Here is a 19,457-nt window from a genome sequence, read left to right as displayed (position 1 = left end):
TAAGTTAAAGCGTGAACTTTAAAATATTAAGTAAATTCTGCATTTGTACTCAATTCAAGCATGTAAAAATTAATGCTGTAGCTTATAAGCAGACATTATTTTATATATACTGAGATAACCTCAGCGGTTCTATCATAGGAGAGAGTAACGATATATAGAATATATTGAAAAGAAAAGTGGTAGAGTGCTGAATCTAATGAGATGTGTTGCAGGACAAGATTGGGGGCTGATAAACAGTCATTGAAGGACATATATTGTGCACGATCGGTTTTAAATTATGGATGCATAGTTTATGGATTGGCATCAGCTACCATGCTAAAGAGATTAGATATTACTCAGCCTAAAGCACTAAGATATATTACAGGGGCAATCAAAACAACACCAATAGCAGCATTGCAGGTGGAAACATCAGAGATGCCATTGAATCTGCGAAGGCAAAAATGAGCGATGGCCTCAGGCGGACTCTGGTCCGGATCCGGACCGAGCTCTAAATCTTTGTGCTAGTTATCTGACACATGGGTAGTGATTGGGTAAGCATACGTGTATATGCATGTGGAGCGGGAAAAAAGCGCATTCAGCGCAAGAGAGAAACATTTCTCTGGACGCACTTTAATCCCGCTCCGCGCGTGTTGCCTCTCTCCCCGCTAGATACATGAGACACCGCATAAACTCTAATTTACTGCACATACGAGTTGCAGGTGCGGTTATTTTTACAGAAGCAGAGATACTGGCATCTTTCGCTTAAACACACTGCAGAAAACAAAAATGAAGCAAAGTGAATCTACCTTCATCTGTTTGATATGTGATTCAGACAGTTCAGCGAGGCCAGGTTTGTGTCAGGACAAGTTAACTGGCACCTTTAGACTATAATGTTTTCCCATCTAAATTTAGCTTTATTAATCAGCATAAGTATAGATTCTGAATGTAAAAAATATTTAAACTCAAAAACTGGACTGCTGTCATTCAGCTTCAAAACGAACTGTTGATCTTATCTGTATGCAGTATGTAACATTGACATCAAGCGTTTAAAATGGGTACTGCAGTCCAAATTCAAAATATTGGAGAGAGTTGTCTCCCCCGTCCCCTTCCTCCCCAGACTCGAAGATCACGTGGGTTGCCAGGTTGAGGACATGCAACAGGAATGAACAAACTGACAATGGCAAGTGACAAGCCTTACACTGTAAGTTGATCAGCTAACATATACGTTTGGAATGTTTTTATTGTTTGCGACTCTTTCAATGTTAGCTAGATGTATTGCTGGCTTCCATGGCTGCAGCGCGCTGTGTTTTTCCACTAACTTGTTTCAAATCTGGCATTCAGGTGTGTCGAAATCCTATTGGGAAATGGGCAGTGGGCAGGATCACACAAGCCAAAACACAAACAGAAATTCTGGCATTTCAAAGTAGAATATACTAGCTGTAGTATTGTTTTCGGAGAAGCCAGTATATCAATTTAGCTTGTTTCCTAAATCTCTGATAACATATTATCATAATTTTATGCTTTAGTACAGTAAATATATTACATATTGCACTTTTAATATTCATTTCCAAGTGCCCTCAACTAGTGAAGTCTCTGTAAGCTACATATTATTATCCGGACCTTTTCTGGGAAGGAAATGTAGAGACTTAACCTCATGGAACTTTAACTGAGTACCCCTGGCCTACTGGATTAATTTACAGGGTCAAAACAGTGAACATCCAGTAAGAGATGTGTTTGAAGAGATTTGGGAAACATCAAATACATCTGGTACAGGATTGGCATGGAAAGCAAAGAAATGGGCTACTGAAATGGCATTAGACTCCATACAATTTGGTCCAGTAGTATTAATTTACCCAGTGCCCCCATGGCTTTTCATTCAACCTGAAATTGACTTATCATTGCAAGACAGAATCCAAAAAAAAAACAAAAACAAGTGTGGAAAGTAATAATACGATGGAATATAATGGAACAGCTCACTATTCATTTCTTCAAGTGTACACTGAAGGTTCAAGCAACCCAGATACTGGGAGGACAGGTGCAGCTTTCTATGTTCCAGAATTTAAAAAAGGAAAATATGGGAAAAACAGATGTTGAGTTGATAACGATACAAATGGCACAAATGGGTTGGGTAGAAGAAGTGATGCCGGATAAAGTGGTAGCTTGTTCTGACTCAGTGGCAGCACTTCTGAACATTCAAACATTCCAGACATGTTGCAGTGATATTTTAAGGTTGGAAGTCTAGTTTTTTTTTTATATATATATATATATAGGTACCAGCCCATGTTTGAATTGAAGAAGTAGACAAAAGATTCATTAAGGATGGACAATCCAAATATCAAAATCACACTTAGCAGAGCAGAAGGAAAGCATTTAATCTCAGAAGCATGTAACAACAAATGGCAGAAGTACTGGGATACATGTCAGACACAACGACATTTTCATAGGGTACAAAGGAACATTAAACAAAGCAAAATCATTCATAATATCAGTAGAGAGGAACAGGTCATTTTTTCTCACTTGAGAATGGGACATTCAAAACTCAATAGTACTCTACATATTATGGGGAAGCATAATACAGGTTTATGTGATGCATGTCAGAAATTTGAAACAGTAGAACATGTTTTAATGGCATGCCCTAAATACGAAAGAGAATTTATTGAATTTAGGAAAGAATTAGAAATTTCAGGATGTCATGAATTTAAAATATCCAGCATCTTAAATAATGGTCCAGGAGCAGGAACAATAATAAAAACAGTTATGAAATTCATTACGTTCAGCAGTCTTAAACATAGGATTGAGGGATTTACATTAAACATTTGAGTTCATTCTCTTCACACTTCAGTACAGTAGGTGGTGGTATCAAAGTCTTTCTAGCAAGTCAGTCCACTGTCGGCCATCTTTAGAACGTTCTCGGGAGGTTATTTCCAGTCATGACAGTGCAGCTCCTATCTACTTGAATGGAGAAAGACCAAAATCTCAAAAATCAGAATTACTATCAAATAACATATTTTAAATAAGCAGTAAATCTGACAACGCCGGTATCAAAAATTGTGCTTCTTTACCTTTACAAAATTTTCTCGGCTTGTATAGCTAATGCGCATGTGTGTTGTCGAGTTGATTGACAGGCGATGTCTGAATCTAAAAGGTGATTGGCTCTTTTACCAGTAAGGTGGGACTTCCTTTCTTCATCAGTTGACCGTTGGCTGCAGTTGAGTGTTCCAATTTCTCCCATTCATTTTAATAGAAGTGGCCCGTCTCTGCTAAATACTCTCTGGCAGTATGCACCTATTCAGCTGGTTCGCAACCCACCAATAAACCCACCGAAGAAGAAGAACTGTTTGCAAGTTGATTTAAACCGTTTTTATTTATTTTGTTAAGTTTGGTAACTTTTTTTTGTGAGTCTGTAGTTTATTTTCTAAGTATTTTATTTACTCAAAATTACCTGTTCTTGATATATATATATATATACAGTTGCAATCAAAATTATTCAACCCCCCTGACCAGCAATACATTCTGGTGATGTGAATTAAAACACATCAACTAAAACCTCAGTAAACAGTCAAAGTAAGTTTTTAATACACATTTGAGTGATTTTGAGAACAAAGAGTTCAGATTACCCACATTTTGATATAAAAAATAACTAATTCTCTCCACAAATGTCATGTCAAAAATATTCAACCCCCAAAGTCGATCATTTGTGGAGCATCCTTTATCCTTAATAACAGCAAATAAATGTTTCAGGTAAGTGTTCTCAGGCTTCGGATACCTCTCTATTAGAATTTTTACACATTTCTCATAAGCAAAAGCATCCAGCTCATTGACATTCTTTGGTTTCTGTGCTGCCACTGCTTCCTTGAAATCCCAACAAAGGTTTGCAATGGGACTGAAAGGCTATTTAAGGACATTCCACAACCTATTCCTGAACCAGATTTTGGACAACTTGGATGTATCCTTGGTGTTATTGTCTTGCTGGAAAGTCCAGTGATCACATAGCTTCAATTTACACACTGAAGGCATCACATTTTTGCCAAAATGGCCTGATACCTGAAAGAATCCATGGTGTCAGTCACATAGTCAGGATAGCCGTTTCCTGCAGCCACAAAACACCCCCATAACAGGACTGACCCACCTCCATGCTTGACCGTGGGGATGGTGTCGTTCTTGTCATCACCTTGTCATCTAACTCCAGATGTACTGTTGACCCATGGGTCTAAAACTCATTTTCAGTTTAGTGTCATACGTCTATAAACCCTTCTTCCAGGACTCCACAGGTCTTTCCTAATTACTTCTTGAATATTCAGTCAACTGGATTCAGTATTTCCCTTGGTGAAGTTTTGCTTTCTTCCACACTCCAAGAAGGTTGCTGTTGTACCATATTTACAAAATGTATGAATGGTGCTGCCAACTTTGTCTATTGGAAATTGAAGTGCCTTGGAAATGTACTTTTAGCCATGACCTTTCTTGTGTAATGAAATAATCTCCTCTATTAGCTTTTGAGACGGCTTATTTTTAATAGAATTATTTTTATTTATTTTTTTTTTGCATAGAAATACATTTTAGCTTACAACGCTAAACTTAAATTTTAAAACTTAAATAAGTGCCATTGCAGATTGATGACTTAATTTTGTTTTAAAACAATTACTTGTGTAGTCTTACATATTTAAGAAACAGCTACATGCAATAGGGGTTGAATAATTATGACATGGCTGTATTTAAAAAAAAAATCCTGCTATTTAGAAATATTAGGTTAAATATTCACACTATGACTTTGAATGTGTCACTCAACTGATATAGATGTAAAGTTGAAAAATTTTGGGTCATCAGAAAAGCTTACCTTTGTAAATCCTTACTGTCTTGGGAGGGTTGAATAATTTCAATTGCAACTATATATATATATATATATATATATATATATATATATATATATATATATATATATATATATATATATATATATACATACATACATAGATAGATAGATAGATAGATAGATTGTTACTGTCATCATGTTTTGTGCACCTAAGTGTTCAGTTCGGCATGCACAGCTCTGGGTCTTGAGTCTAACACTAGTAATGCAAGAAGATGTTGACTAATAGACTAGATAGCATGCATTAAGCTTACCTGTGGAAGACGTGTGTCATGTGGTGCAATTCTTAATTCAGTGCCACACTGCTTAAGTAAAATGTACAAACAAAGTGAGTAATATTTACCTGGCTGAGTATTGCAAAGTAAATTTTACTTGAGAATTTCCAATTAAAGACACCAAGAACTGTGTTTAGCCTTTACTTGAAAATACGGTCTGTTAAATGTACTTGCAATTTCGACGTGGAAATTGTTTCCTATGTTTTTTTATTTTTTTAAAGTAAACCCCATTTCAAATATTTTTAAAGGCATATATCCAAATATATATATATATATATATATATATATATATATATATATATATATATATATATATATATATATAAACATATATTATTAGAATATCTGTAACAACATCTGTGGCAGAAGTAGATTAAGAATCACACGATAAGCAACTGCTAAACAATAACTACTAAAATATTCCCATTAACGGAGAAATAAATGAAACATGAGACGACCCTGTTAAAAGCATCAGAAAACATACAGGTATGCTGATGCTATGGTTTCGTTCTTCAAACGCTACATGGAGTCAGAACCTTGCACACTGTTTAAGGATCTTTTAAAAACCTCAAACTGGATTTATGGAGGTCCAGAGAAGCTATATATATATATATATATATATATATATATATATATATATATATATATATATATATGGATGTATCTTTTAATTTTGTGATATCAGGATAACAACTATGTCAAACAACACCTTAAACAAATAGCTGTGGTACAAATTTTTTTGGGGAGAAACTCAAGAGAAAACAAGTCCTGGGGTAAACAATTACACGTGTAGATATATGAGACAGGCGATAAAAAATATCCAAGGGAGGTTTATTAATCCAATCACTGTAAAACTGTGATTTTATGAAACATCTCTAATATATTCAAAAATGTACTTCCTACTGTTTCTCGCTTGAGGGCGTTAGTCTCCTGGTGCTGGGTACCATGTGTATGTGGTGGCACCGAAACATACAGGTATGCTGATGTTATGATTTCGTTCTTCAAACACTACATGGAGTCAGAACCTTGCACAATGTTTAAGGATCTTTTAGAAACCTCAAACTGGATTTACGGAGGTCCAGAGAAGCTATACATATAGATGTATCTATTATTTTTGTGATATCAGGATAACAACTATGTCAAACAACACTAAAACAAATTAGACGCTAAAGTCTTGTAAAAGGGCCCTTCCCGAAGTGCCCTTCAAGGGTGCAAAAATGCTGTCTGTAAAACACCCTGAGTCAACACTTGGTGGTGAAACATAATAATGCAGGGGCAATGCAGGGGTGGTGCGGTGGGGGACGTGAGGGGTTGGGGGGTAGTGTTATATTGTCTGGTGTTATTTCGTCTGTGAGGCTTCTGTCACTGCAATATTGGGTTATTTTTAAAGATAAAGAGACATTTTCAACAGTAGGAATTTATCTTAATTTGATTTACAGCTCAACTGTGTATCATCATTTGTGAAAGCCATGTGACTATAAAGCTGAATACAATTAAAGTCTTTCTAGCAAGTCAGTCCACTGTCGGCCATCTTTGGAACGCTCTCGGGACGCTATTTCCAGTCATGCCAGTGCAGCTCCTATCGACTTGAATGGGGGAACGCTTGGTCAAGATTACGATCAAAGAACATATTTCAAATAAGCAATAAAATCTGACAAATCAGAGTTCAGAGCTCCTTGGTTGGACATTCCAGTTTCTCCCATTCATTTAAATAGAAGTGGCCCATCTCTGCTAAATAATCTTTAGTATAATGCACTAGTGATACACTGGGTGTAGTGTAAGCCCTGACAAAAATGTTGATCAGTCTAAAAGTATGAGAACAAAATATGTACTGGACAATCAAGTCCTAAATCTGACCAACCTAATATTGTAAACACATTCAATTGTGTTCTTGTTAGTCATCTGATAACATAGTTTCTACCAGCAGAGGCACCAATTTCCTTCAACACACCCAAATTTAGCAAGCGCTGGGAATACCAGCCTGTACAAAATGTTTCACATGAATGTACTCATCAAGGTTTACGCGTCGCACGTAGCACACACGTTACGCTTTTGTGATGCAATCTCATTGGTTCTTCAAACTGTCGGACATGCCTTTACAACACCCGAATCCTTTATCAAGCCTCTTCGGCAACTCCTCCTCCAGCGCCCCCTCCCTTCATGCAGCTGCTGCGCACTCGCTCAGCGCTCTCAGCCACGAGGTGTCCACGCGCCGCTTCTGAACGTTGATTGGTCAGTGAAGACACAAACACCGAATTCCGACCAATGGGAGCGCTGTGCATGCGCTGAGCCATGAGGTGCATACCACATCCCATGAACAGCTGAAGTGGTAAACAAGTCCAGTGAGTTCCAGGCAGAATCGTCGGAGTATAAAACCCTATCCTAGCCTAGGATGAGCAAAGCACCTATACTAAACATGCAAGCAGGGAGTGTGTGAGTTGTGAATTTGCATAAAGCATTAATTTGCTGCAATTCTAATACGACCAAGATTTTTATAATTTAAGATGAACATTTGATGCACTTTTGAAGGATTACAGAAGATCTGGCTGATTTTACAAAGATTTAGTCGCAAAGTTTTCCTTTCTTTCTTCTGTGCATTTAATATCCATAACAATGGTTGCGATGACAAAAAGAGTGAAAATGTTTGAGATCGTTTTAAACGATCCGACCAAGACTTTCTACTGCAGTGGAGATAAAGTGGCGGGGAAGATCCTGGTGGAGGTGTTGGAGGTGACCAGAGTGACGGCCATGAGGGTGCTCGGAGTCGGATGCGCCAAAGTGGAGTACGCAAAAGGCAAACAGAGATGCCGTGAAGAAGTTGACTATCTGAAGTATGAAGAAGTAGTCCACCTGGATGACCATCCTGAAGGTGAGTTCAAATGGTTTAACTGCGCTCTTAAAGTTGACTTTGGTCTGGTAAATGCATACACAGAGATGATGTTGAACTGAGAATATACCACGAGTACTTGACGTGTCCATAAACTTTTTTGTTTTTATGTAATCAACATCAAGATTTTAGGTTAAAATGAATATAACTGTATGGGGAAAGTGTACTTTTAGCACTTGCTGTGTAGCTTTTCGCTTTTAGTTTATCAAAGCTTTGCCTTAAGTAGTGCATTTTAAATGGTCCTGATGTGTGACAAATACATTTTTATTCAGCAAAAGGCTGTTTAAAATTGTTTTAGATAAAGTCACACTGCAAGACATGTCAATTTTCGAACAGTACTTCATGTAAGCCACTCAAAAGATGCAATGAAGCCAATTCATCTCATTTCCAAAGTGTAAAAAGTTACAGTCAAGTGTATCTTATATTACCAATGCCATCCTTAACTAATATTATATTTTCCTTTCACAGACACAGATGGTTCAGTCATCCTCCGTCCAGGCAACAAGTATGAATACTTGTTTGGCTTTGAGCTGCCTCAACAAGGGTGAGTTTCCTCATTGTCATACTGGAGTGACTAATTGCCTGCTCTGAAGTCATGTTGTCAGAGATTCATGAAACAGATTAATACAATTACTATTTTCCCAACAGGCAGCTGGTGTCTTCTTACAAGGGCAAGTTCGGGTATGTTCATTACTATGTGAAGGCTCTGATGGACAGACCCTCTCAGCCCACGCTCGAGTGCAAGAAACACTTTGAGGTTGAAGAGCCCCTGGATGTAAATACCCCAGACTTGCTGGTGAGTTTCACATTTTCCAGACTTCAAGAGCTGTAGGCCTTCGATCATGCCTAACCCTGCCCTTGAATTGGGCTTTGTGATTTAGTAGGTGTATCTGTTTATAAAGGATTGAGAAGACTTATCTCATTGATGTTTTGACCATTCACTTCCATTAATAGTTCCTGAGAGCATGGAAAAGGAAACTAATTGTTTAGGACTCTACTGATAAACCATTAAACTGTTATCTGAATATAACAGCTGCTCCAAGTCAGTCTTAAACTTGCTGGAGTGCAAGTTGATTATCTCTTTTTTTTTTTCTATGCATCCACAGTCTCCAACTGGAGGCATGAAGGAGAAGAAAGTCACCTGCATGTTCATCCCTGATGGCCAAGTGTCTCTGAACGCCAAGATTGACAGGCGTGGCTTCTGTGAGGGGGAGGAAATCTGCATCGATGCTAAATTCGAGAACACCTGCTCCCGCATCGTGGTACCCAAAGCGGCCATCATTGCCAAGCACACCTACCAGGCCAATGGACGCACCAAGGTCTTGAGGCAGAAGCTCTCCTCGGTGCGCGGCAACCACATCATCTCAGGCATGTGCGACGCCTGGCAGGGGAAGAGCATTCGGGTGCCCAAGATCAAGCCCTCCATTTTGGGCTGCAACATTATTCGAGTGGAATATGCACTCATGGTGAGTGTTTGGCTGGTTGCGTTGTGTAGTTAGCATAATCTTGCGGTACACTTGGGAAAAATGTTGCAGATTTGAAGTGGCCGCTTAATTAAAACTCTTATTTATCCTTATCTACAGATTTACATGCACATCCCTGGCAGCGATAAGTTGGTTCTGGAGCTCCCACTTGTCATTGGCACCGTGCCCTACAATGGTTTTGGTAGCCGCACCAATAGCATGAGCAGCCAGGATGGTTCTGTCAGCACAGCATCGGCCAGTTGGGTGTCCTTGCGGATGCCATCATCCGCCCCACCCAGCTACTGCGATGTCACTCGTGAGTGCTGCATGGATCAGCCTCTCACGCCTCTGCTGGATGACTATGATGGTGGAGACAGTCCCATCTACATGAATACACCCCAGTTCCAGTTCCCCCCACTCCCTGCTTATTCTGAGGTAAGAATAATCACATAATACACTGTCCCCCAAAAGTTTTTCTTTATTTGAAAATATTTTCCACATTTTAGAATTGTGAAGTAATCTAACTCTTTCTTATTTTGTCATTCAGGTGGAGGAAGAGTTTAACAACAGTGCTCGTATGCTTTCTGTCTGTTGAACTGACCCAGCAGAGCTAGAACTGAACTATTGCCCATTAAAAAGGGGCTTCTTTTACACTATAAGCACTTCAGGCTTTCACCATGCGAATCGGAGCTGGTTTGAGAAGTGTCGAATGGATGTGTGAAAGATGAGGTGGAGGACTTGGGGTCCGAGCGAACCCCTGCAAGATGAGCTAGTCAAAGTTGCGAGGAAGAAGTGAAGTCTGAGCTCTCTTTTGTGTCTGCATTGCTGACAGCCTCTTATATCATGCTTGTTTTTCGCTCATACAGACGCCGTTTCAGGGCCTGAGAGAGGGCGCAAGGGCTGTTTGGCATGCTGTATTTCACTGTGTATGAGCTGCTCTTTCTTAACATGAGATTACTGCTGAGGTGCAAGGCGATTGTACCACATTATAGCCATATAAGCACACCTTGACTTTCCCAAATGTTGGTCATGTACTTTCCAATAGTCCCCAACATAACATTCATTTGTATTTAGCTACTTGATTGTGTTCACTTTTCATCATGTTCGTTACCATTCCATTTTCAATCCAATGTTTTTGGGAGGATAAAATATTTCATTTGTGGAAGCGTTCTTCAACGCATTTGCTTTTATGTAGGTTATGCGTAAGGTTAAGCAGATGTGTTAAGCCAGGGACGTTTTGTTGTAAGTTACTGAAATGTAAAAAATAAATGTAGTATGTCAATATTGTCATCAAGGTATCAAGGGAAATTATGTAGTGTTAGTGTATAATGTGCCAGTGTTTATCTATTTTTATGCACTTTGAATGGATGCAAGATATGAGTTACTATCCACATGGAGTTTTTCTATGTTCTTTTGGGTTTTTTTGTTACTCGTCTTCCAAAATTGCTCTTATGTTGGATCTACGCTGAGGAATCAGGTGTTACAAACCTCCATTCAAGAAAGACTTTGCAATGCATTGCATTCAAAACCTTGTATTAGAAAGGGCTCCGTTGATGTGTCTTCTCTTCCACTGTGGACTTCATCATTAGGCCAAAATATAACTGGACACTTCCAAGTGCCAAAATGGTGTTTGGGCTTTGGGCCCTTACCACGTTTATTTGCGAGACCATAAGCTACACTGTGTGTAGTCGTATAATCAAGACATTTAGATTTTGATGAACATTTCACTTGTGGAGATCTTCCTAAACCTCTTTTTTTTAATCTGTGTTGTTTTGTTTCTTATTGAGTACAAGATGAATGTTATTGTAAAATATGTGGCAGTGCAAATATGCAAATTATCCTTTTTGTAAGTTGTGTTTTTTGTATGAGAACTCTTGGGTTCGTTTTCAATAAAAAAACATTGAAATGTCATTGTCTTTTCTGCTTTCTTTTGTTCATTGAAAGTATACTCTTCACCACAAATGTGCGGTTCAAGTTGTTGAATACTCTTTATTAAAGGAATATCCCAGGTTCAATACAAGTTAAGCACAACTGAAAGAATGTGTGGCACAATGCTGATTCGCACAAAAATTCATTTTCACTCGTCCCTCATTTTCTTAAAAAGAAAAAAAATCTGGGTTCCAGTGAGGCACTTACAATGGAAGTGAATGGAGCCAATCTTTAAACTTTAAAATACCCACTGTAAACAATATACTGTACTATGGACATGAATGACAACAAATTGTGACTTATTGAGGAGAGGTGTGCTATTACTTTTCTAAGCGATCTGACTTTTTGACTGTAGGACAATAAAATGAGGAAATAATATCCCATACACTAGTGACCAGAAAATCTAAAAATGTATACTGGGAAAAAAAAAAAAAAAGAAGAATATGTTTGTTTGACAATTCATTTGTGGATATTGTGTTTGATAATGTGTTTCTGTAATATAAAGTTAATGTGTAGGCGCTACTCACATAATTTGTCTAGCAGAAACTTGTACTGATGATTCCTCATTATATGCTTTATAAGAAAAGCAATACCCACATGCTATATGTAGTATCTAGACCTAACCATTAACTCCACTCTTCTCCAAAATGGTTACCTCCAAAAAAAAAAAAACATTCAACATGACAGAAACTCCTCTAAATCCCAACATAACTGAACATGAAACACTGGCATGTCTCCTACTTGTTTCATTTTTCATAGAAATACATTCAAATAACACTTCATTTTAAAAATGTACTCTTCCAATCCAGTCCCATGCAAAGCATGCTGGGAACTGGAAATCTCCTGCCCGGTTTCAGCAATACACTGATGCAAAATATATTATTTACATAGTTCCAACACAACTGGATTAAGTGAACATATATGTTCTATAGTTTGTTTGTACTAAATAGTTGTGTTACATCTGCTCATTTTAAATAAGTTTATTGAGCAAGCAGTAAAAATAATGTTGAGTGAACACCACCTGTTTGAAGTCTGAATCCATTTGAACATTTCATAGCAATGTGATTATATCACATTCTGATGACTGTGTTGAATACACAATATTATTATGTTCTCATCTCAAACATAAATGCATTAAATTGGTTTCAGGTGTTCAAGTTTAGTATGTTAGATAGATCTGCTTTCCCTTTTTTCAGTTTAGTTTTATACATTAAACAAAGTTATCATCTTCCAATTGAATTCAGTAGCACTGACAGAAAATCCATCCTTTTGGCTGCTTTATCACAAGTCTTGGTTTATTTTCAGTGGTTAACTTTAGATAAGATTCAAATGTGGTATGAAATGTGGAGTGAATTGAGAATCAGAGTAGGATAAACATACAAGGTTTTTCATATTTGCAGTGTTCTTGACAAACATCATTGACTGATAATTGGATAATTTTGTTGTTTTTTGTTTTGCATTGTGACATACACATTCATGAATTTGAACAATTAAGCACCAGTCCTTAAGTTTCTCAGTAGCCTACTGCGATGGAAAAAAACAAAAACAAAAAAGAAGATAAATCTAAGCATATTCTGTCATATGAAACAACAATTTTATATTATGTGAACTGAAAGGTACATATGTAATTATACAACATATTAGTATTTGTTGTACTGAATTTATTAATGCTACTTTTAATTAAAACATTTGATTTATTGTTGATGATTTTCATTACTGCATTAGCTAGAGTTATAATATATATATATATTTGTTGTGCTTAATTGTCATAAAAATAATGTCACAGTGCAAAAAATCCTAATGGCTCTAAAGTAAGCTTTGTTTTCTTTATGCAAATTATTATTTTAATGATGATTATAAAATAACAACTCTAAATATTTTACTATATTTTAATATACCACTACTACTACTACTACTAATAATAATAATAATTATTATTATTATTATTATATACTTTTTATTTTGGGTTAAACATGACCCAGGCATTTCTGGTGGGCTGTTTATACAATTTACATTTTCGTGCTACAGAACTGAAAAATATAAATTAACAATGAAACACTTGACACTGTTCATCAGAAATGAGACAGAATTTGGTCAAAAAAAGTATGATTAACAAATGAATGACCTTTTGTAACATCCTGCACATGAATCTTATTCAGAGCCAACCCTTACAGCATATGTTGGTCTGTGCTTCAGCCGTTTTCCTTACAGTAGTCTTGTAGAACTGGATAGGGGTCAAGACATTTGCGTCAATTTTGTGCTGCTCAGTTTCTTGTACGCATGCAGCATTTGTTGAGATGTGCCCTACTCCTGTAGCGCAGTATACGATAAGGACAAAATTTGTTTATCTTGGGAAAAACACTCTCTCTTTCTGCTCAATCTCCCACGTTCTCTAACTCTCTCGTCACTGCCCTTACTCTCTAATCTTTTCCTGTCTCAGGAAACCCTCTCGTGTTTAAAGCCCTGACCCAATCCACAGTCCCTCTGCCAGGACGGCTGCCCAAATGTATCATTCCAAATCTAAATCCTCCTCCCTTCTTTTTTCTTTCTGTTTGAAATATATGGTTCACAGGAGGTGAATTATCTGTAATGACTTGCTTGACAAGAGAAAGCTCCTGTCTAAACATGGTCATTCTGACATATTGTAATGCATCTTCTATCCTGGTACACTCCAGCATGCACAAGTATATTTTCTCTCCTTTATTGGATGTGTTCTCACACACAAGGAGATTATTTTAGATACAGGACCACTGAGCAATTACATTTAATATGTACAAGGGAAAAAGCAATCAAATAAACAGTTAGAGTAAACAGAAAAAACCTGTGTACATGTGTGTGCAATTTGGATTTAGGAAATTGTAACAATATAAATAAATATATATTTACATAACTTACATATTATTATCTATTGCCCGAGAGAATGCACAGGAAATACAGTACGAGACCTAACTGTTACAGATGGCCTGTGTTTGAGCTGTGAGTATTAGATTTCAAAGAAGGTGAATCATTTTAGGAACTGGTTCTCTAGTTTGGACTTTTTAGCACAAAGAACGCAGTGAGCACTATTGAAGCAGAGATAAAATCCCTTTAATTGTTCCTGTCAGTTTTTTTCTCTCTCTGGTTTCTCTCATTAGTCTATTTAATATAATTATTCTCACTGTACAGTGTTGAGGAGTGACTAACTACAAGTTACAACGGTAACTTATCTAAAATTTTCTGTATAGCCTACAGTAACAAGCTACATCTTCCAACGAGTCGCATCACAAAACGCTATTTGACACACACTAGTTCAAGTATTGTCAACGCAGCGATGGAGTCGAGAGAGAAATCAAACGTTCTCGCCTTATCTCACTTTCATATATTGTGCTGGAAAATCCAGCTCATTTTAGTGAATCAGTTCATTCGGACAGTTCATTTAAATAAACTAGTTCACATAAATGATTCACTGATTTACTTGAGCCCCACGCAAGTAAATCTGCTGCTGTTTATTGCTGTATTTTGACTCAGTATATAAAATAGAGTGTTTTCTTGTTTTATTTGTTTAAATTTCGTATAAATGCATACAGTATGCACAATTTAATATTGTCAGCCTAATTTGTTTAATGTCACCCTAATTAAATGTAAACTATTGATATGATGTAATTCTGCAGTCAGAACTGTTAAATATTAACAGTTAACTTCTTTAAATAGCTTCAATGTAGTTAGCTACTTTTTGTTAGTAGCTTGTAGTTTAGTGAATTACTTTAAGTGTAGCTTGACTGAAGTTTAACTACTTTAAGTAGCCTGAAGCTTGCGAAGCTTTAAAGTAGCATGCCCAACCAAATCCCTATATCCACAATATAAAAATGGTTTGTAACATTGCTCTATAACACATACAGTATAACACAAGATATAATTATATAAATATAAATATATACATTTTTGCTGGATATGACATCTGTTAACTCTGTGTTTAAAAATAATTTTTTAATGATAATTCAATTAAAAAAAAATTGGTTTCATCTCACTCTATTCTGACATCTCCGATTATCTGTGGTTTACCATATTACTGTCTACTTGATGTAGGCAGGAAAGAATCAAAATGAAGTGTGTGTGGTTTTTTTTTTATTTATTTTTTTTTACAGTTAATATTGCAGTTTATGAAATGACGTTTTGCACAAAGAGGGGGGTCTTTAAGGTCTAAAAGAAGTCATTATTGGTGATGTGTATACAGAAGAATGTGAAGCTGCGCATTGCTTCCACTGCCACAACACTGATGTGCAGGGGAGGGTGGGCTACTCTGAACTCTTAAGTTCTGATTGTAAAGAAGAGATTGTTGTCCTTCAGGCCTTAAGCTGACTCATGATTGTGGCAGATGAACCCCATGACTGTAATATCATCAGCAAACTTAAAGGAATAGTTCACCCAAAAATGAAAATATTCTGTCATTTACTCACTCTCATGCCACTTTAAACCCGTATTACTTTTTTCTTCTGTGGAACACAAAAGGAGAATTTTGAAGAATCGTCATGAACACGAAAAGTGAATCTGAACTCTCAAGATTGAAAAACAGACAAAAACACCTGTTGTAAAACCTTTTCTTTTTAAATTGACAAGTCTTCTGAAGCCATGTGATCACTTTGTGTGATGAACACACCAAAATGTGAGTCATTATTGACTAGTATTCAGCTCCCAAATCAAACCTGTGGCCTATGGCACAGGCTGAAAATCAACCACATCACCGTCATTGGTTCTTGAGTATCTCATAACCAATGTTGGGTAATTTACTCAAAAAGGTAATCCACTACAAATTATTTATTACTACTCTAAAAATGTAATCAGATTACTTTACTGATTACTTCATTAAAAAAGTAGTCACATTACTTAGTACTTTACTTTTAAGCAGTGGCGAATAACAACAAATAAATAAATATTTTTCATCCTTTCCTTCTCAATCACCTTTTTGCCTATATATATTTTTAATTGCTTTCCACTCTTAATTAATCTACAAACAAACAGAGAAAAATGAAAAGTTTATCCAGTCAGAATTTATTCCTTGATGCTTACAAGCAAAGTGTGACAACTGTTTCGCAAATCACATTCCCAAAGCAGCATGTGAGTCTGAGCTCCACCCCCTCAGGCCTTCAGAATTTCTTCAGCATCCCTCAGCAGTGCAAATGAATGCGCATCTAATGTCAGACTGTCAGATTCATCAGCCAATCAGATTGATTTATTTGTTATTGATGGGTGTGATCTTTAGGATATGTCCCGGTCCAGGCCTTCTAGCTGGCCTTGAGTAACGCAATCACGCTTTAAGTGATGTACGTAATTTGAAAGCGAAGATCTTGCTGCCAAGTTGCTGTAATCACTGCTGGTATTGCCGTTGAGAAAGAGATCCTTATGGATTTAAAAACACGAGACGCTCTGCATGACCGTGTGATTGCTTAATTTATTAAACAGGAAAGGAGGACTGATTTTCACTTCAAGTAAATTGGTAAGTGCTTTTTACATTGTTATAGCAACATCAGGAGTTTTCTAAATGTAAATTAGGCTGCTTGAGAATTCAGTGTCGGATCAAGTTTTGAAAAGTAGTGCTGCGTTCCATTCAACTCGGAAAGTTGGATTTTCCAACTTCCTGCTAGGAAAAGTGCAATGGAGTGCATTGTGAGAATTACAACTTGTAGGCTCGTGCAGAAATTCTCAACTCCGATTTCGTCGAGATGCAATTGCATGATGTCACACAAACATGTTGATACTCAGATGATGACACACACACTACTTTTAATAGATTTATAGTGTTTTTATGGTGGTTTTTTTCGAAGATTGACAGCCTCAAGTCGCCATTCACTTATATGGCAAATTTACCCTTTTGTATTCCACAGAAGAAAGCCAAATGGGTTTGGTGGGGCATGAGGGTGAGTAAATAATGACAGATTTTTTTCTTTTTCGGTGAATTATTATTTTAATTATGTGATTGTTCTTGTGTATGGCGATGTACAGTGTCAAGGAAAAAGTATGTGAACCCTTTGGAATTAGCTGGTGTTCTGCATTACTTGGTCATAAAATGTGATCTCATCTTCATTCAAAGTCACAAGTATAGACAAACACAATGTGCATAAGCTAACAACACACAAACAATTACAATCTTTCATGTCTTATTACTTCCCATTAAACATTCACAGTGTGGTGTAAAAAGTAAGTGAACTGGATTTAATAACTGGTCGATCCTCCTTTAGTAGCAATAACCTCAACCAAGCGGTTCCACTAGGTGCTGATTAGACCTGCACAATGTTTAGATGGAATTTTGGACCATTCTTCCAAACAGAACTGCTTCAGCTCAGCCATATTCTTAGTCTGGTGTGAACGGCTCTCTTGAGGTAATTCCACAGTATCTCTATTGGGTTAAGGTCTGGGCTCTGACTGGTCCACTCCAAAAGGTGGATTTTCTTTTTTTGAAGCCATTCTGTAGTGGGTTTACATCAATGTTTAGGGTCATTGTCCTGCTGCATCATCCAACTTCTACTGAGCTTCAGCTGGAGCGCAGCCACCCTGGCTTAAGAGTCAGAAGTTGGCAAACCTGGCATCCAATTAAAGAAATGATATTGGAGCTGTGGGTTAGAGCTAATTTGACTTAAAAAGCACTCAAGCATTTTGAGTTTGTTATTCACAAGAAGCATCTGCTGACGTGGACCGTGCCTCACAAAAAAAGAGATCTCAGCAGAACTATGATCAAGAATGGTTGCTTTGCATAATGCTGGAAAGGGTCACAAAGTTATTTTGAAAAGCTTAGATATTCATCTGTCCACAGGTAGACAAACTGTCTATAAATGGAGACGATTTAGTACTGTGGCTACTCTCCCTAGAAGCGGCCCTCCAGCCAAGATGACTCAAAGGGCACACTGCTCAATAAAGTAAAAAAAGAACCCTAGAGTGACATCTAAAGACTTGAAGGAATCATTGGAACTGGTTAACATCTCTTTTCATGAGTCTACTATACAGAAAACATTAAACAGGCATGGTGTCTATGGCAGGACACCACGAAGGAAAACACTGCTTTCCAACAAAACTTTGCTGCATGCCGGAGTTTGCCAAAGACCACCTTGACACTCCACAACTAGTTTTGTGGAACTAAGGTTGAATTGTTTGAGAAGAAACACACAGCACTATGTATGGTGTAAAAAGGGCACCACATACAGTACCAGCATAAAAACATCAACCCAATGGTGAAGTATGGTGGAGGGAGCATCATGATTTGGAACTGCTTTGCTGCTTTGGGACCTGGACTGCTTGCCATCATCGAGGGAGAATTTAATTCCCAAGTTTATCAGGATATCCTATAGGATAATTTAGCTTTTGTGGACATCAAAGTCTTAGGTTCATTTACTTTTCCACAGCACTGTGATTCTTTAATGGTATGTGTTCAATAAAGACATGAAAGATTATAATTGTTTGTGTGTTGTTAGTTTAAGCACATTTTGTTTTGTTTATACTTGTGACTTGAAGATGAGATAACATTGTATGACCAATTAATGCAGAAAACCAGCAAATTACAAAGGGTTCATATACTTTATTTTGCCACTGTAGTTAAGGGTCAGCAGGGTAACAGCAGCGGGCCTAGTACATAGCCTTGTGGTACACCAGCGTTATATATATGGTGGGGTGAAAAGTTCGACTACCTAATGCCTGTTGTTTCAGGACCAAGTTGCAGAGAGAGAGAGAGAGAGAGAGAGAGAGAGAGAGAGACATGTTCAATCTAAGAGAAGACAGATTGTTCATTAGGCTCTTTGTTATGATTATGTTTAATGCTGAGCTGAAGTCAATAAAGATCATGGCAATTCCAATGACATCCTCTGTGAAGTGGCTTATAATGCCTTAAAGCAATCTAGGTAGACATCTCACCACGTTTTGAAACAGATCTCTGGTGTGCTATTGGATTTCTCCAAACATGCATAAAAGCTGTTAAGTGAGTCGGGTAGGAAGGTGTCATTGATACAGGCAGGGTGGTTTCTCTTCCTGTGGTCAGTGACATGCTCTTTACATGCCTTTGGGAAATGCTCAACATTATTTATAAAGTCTGA

At 37.3% G+C, this 19,457-nt stretch overlaps 2 protein-coding genes across 2 annotated transcripts in view; one reads left to right on the top strand and one right to left on the bottom strand.

The window, feature by feature from the left end:
- LOC127425669 (DNA-directed RNA polymerase III subunit RPC7-like) overlaps positions 1-19,457 on the bottom strand; it is a 307,967-nt gene that overhangs the window by 244,083 nt on the left and 44,427 nt on the right. The window lies entirely within an intron of this gene.
- LOC127425667 (thioredoxin-interacting protein-like) lies at positions 7,464-11,382 on the top strand. Its single transcript, XM_051671868.1, has 6 exons — positions 7,464-7,990; positions 8,477-8,552; positions 8,657-8,804; positions 9,115-9,474; positions 9,592-9,906; positions 10,019-11,382. The coding sequence occupies exons 1-6, from the start codon at positions 7,735-7,737 to the stop codon at positions 10,064-10,066; spliced, it is 1,203 nt and encodes a 400-aa protein (XP_051527828.1). The 5' UTR covers positions 7,464-7,734; the 3' UTR covers positions 10,067-11,382.

The sequence above is a fragment of the Myxocyprinus asiaticus genome, chromosome 34, assembly GCF_019703515.2.
Source record: "Myxocyprinus asiaticus isolate MX2 ecotype Aquarium Trade chromosome 34, UBuf_Myxa_2, whole genome shotgun sequence".
NCBI classification, from domain to species: domain Eukaryota; kingdom Metazoa; phylum Chordata; class Actinopteri; order Cypriniformes; family Catostomidae; genus Myxocyprinus; species Myxocyprinus asiaticus.
This window is presented reverse-complemented; position numbering and strand designations above follow the sequence as displayed.

Coding starts and splice junctions, on each gene's coding strand:
- LOC127425667 (XM_051671868.1), top strand. CDS start 7,735: ATGGTTGCGATGACAAAAAGAGTGAAAATGTTTGAGATCGTTTTAAAC. Junction 7,991..8,476: donor CCTGGATGACCATCCTGAAG/GTGAGTTCAAAT, acceptor TTCCTTTCACAG/ACACAGATGGTTCAGTCATC. Junction 9,475..9,591: donor GAGTGGAATATGCACTCATG/GTGAGTGTTTGG, acceptor CCTTATCTACAG/ATTTACATGCACATCCCTGG.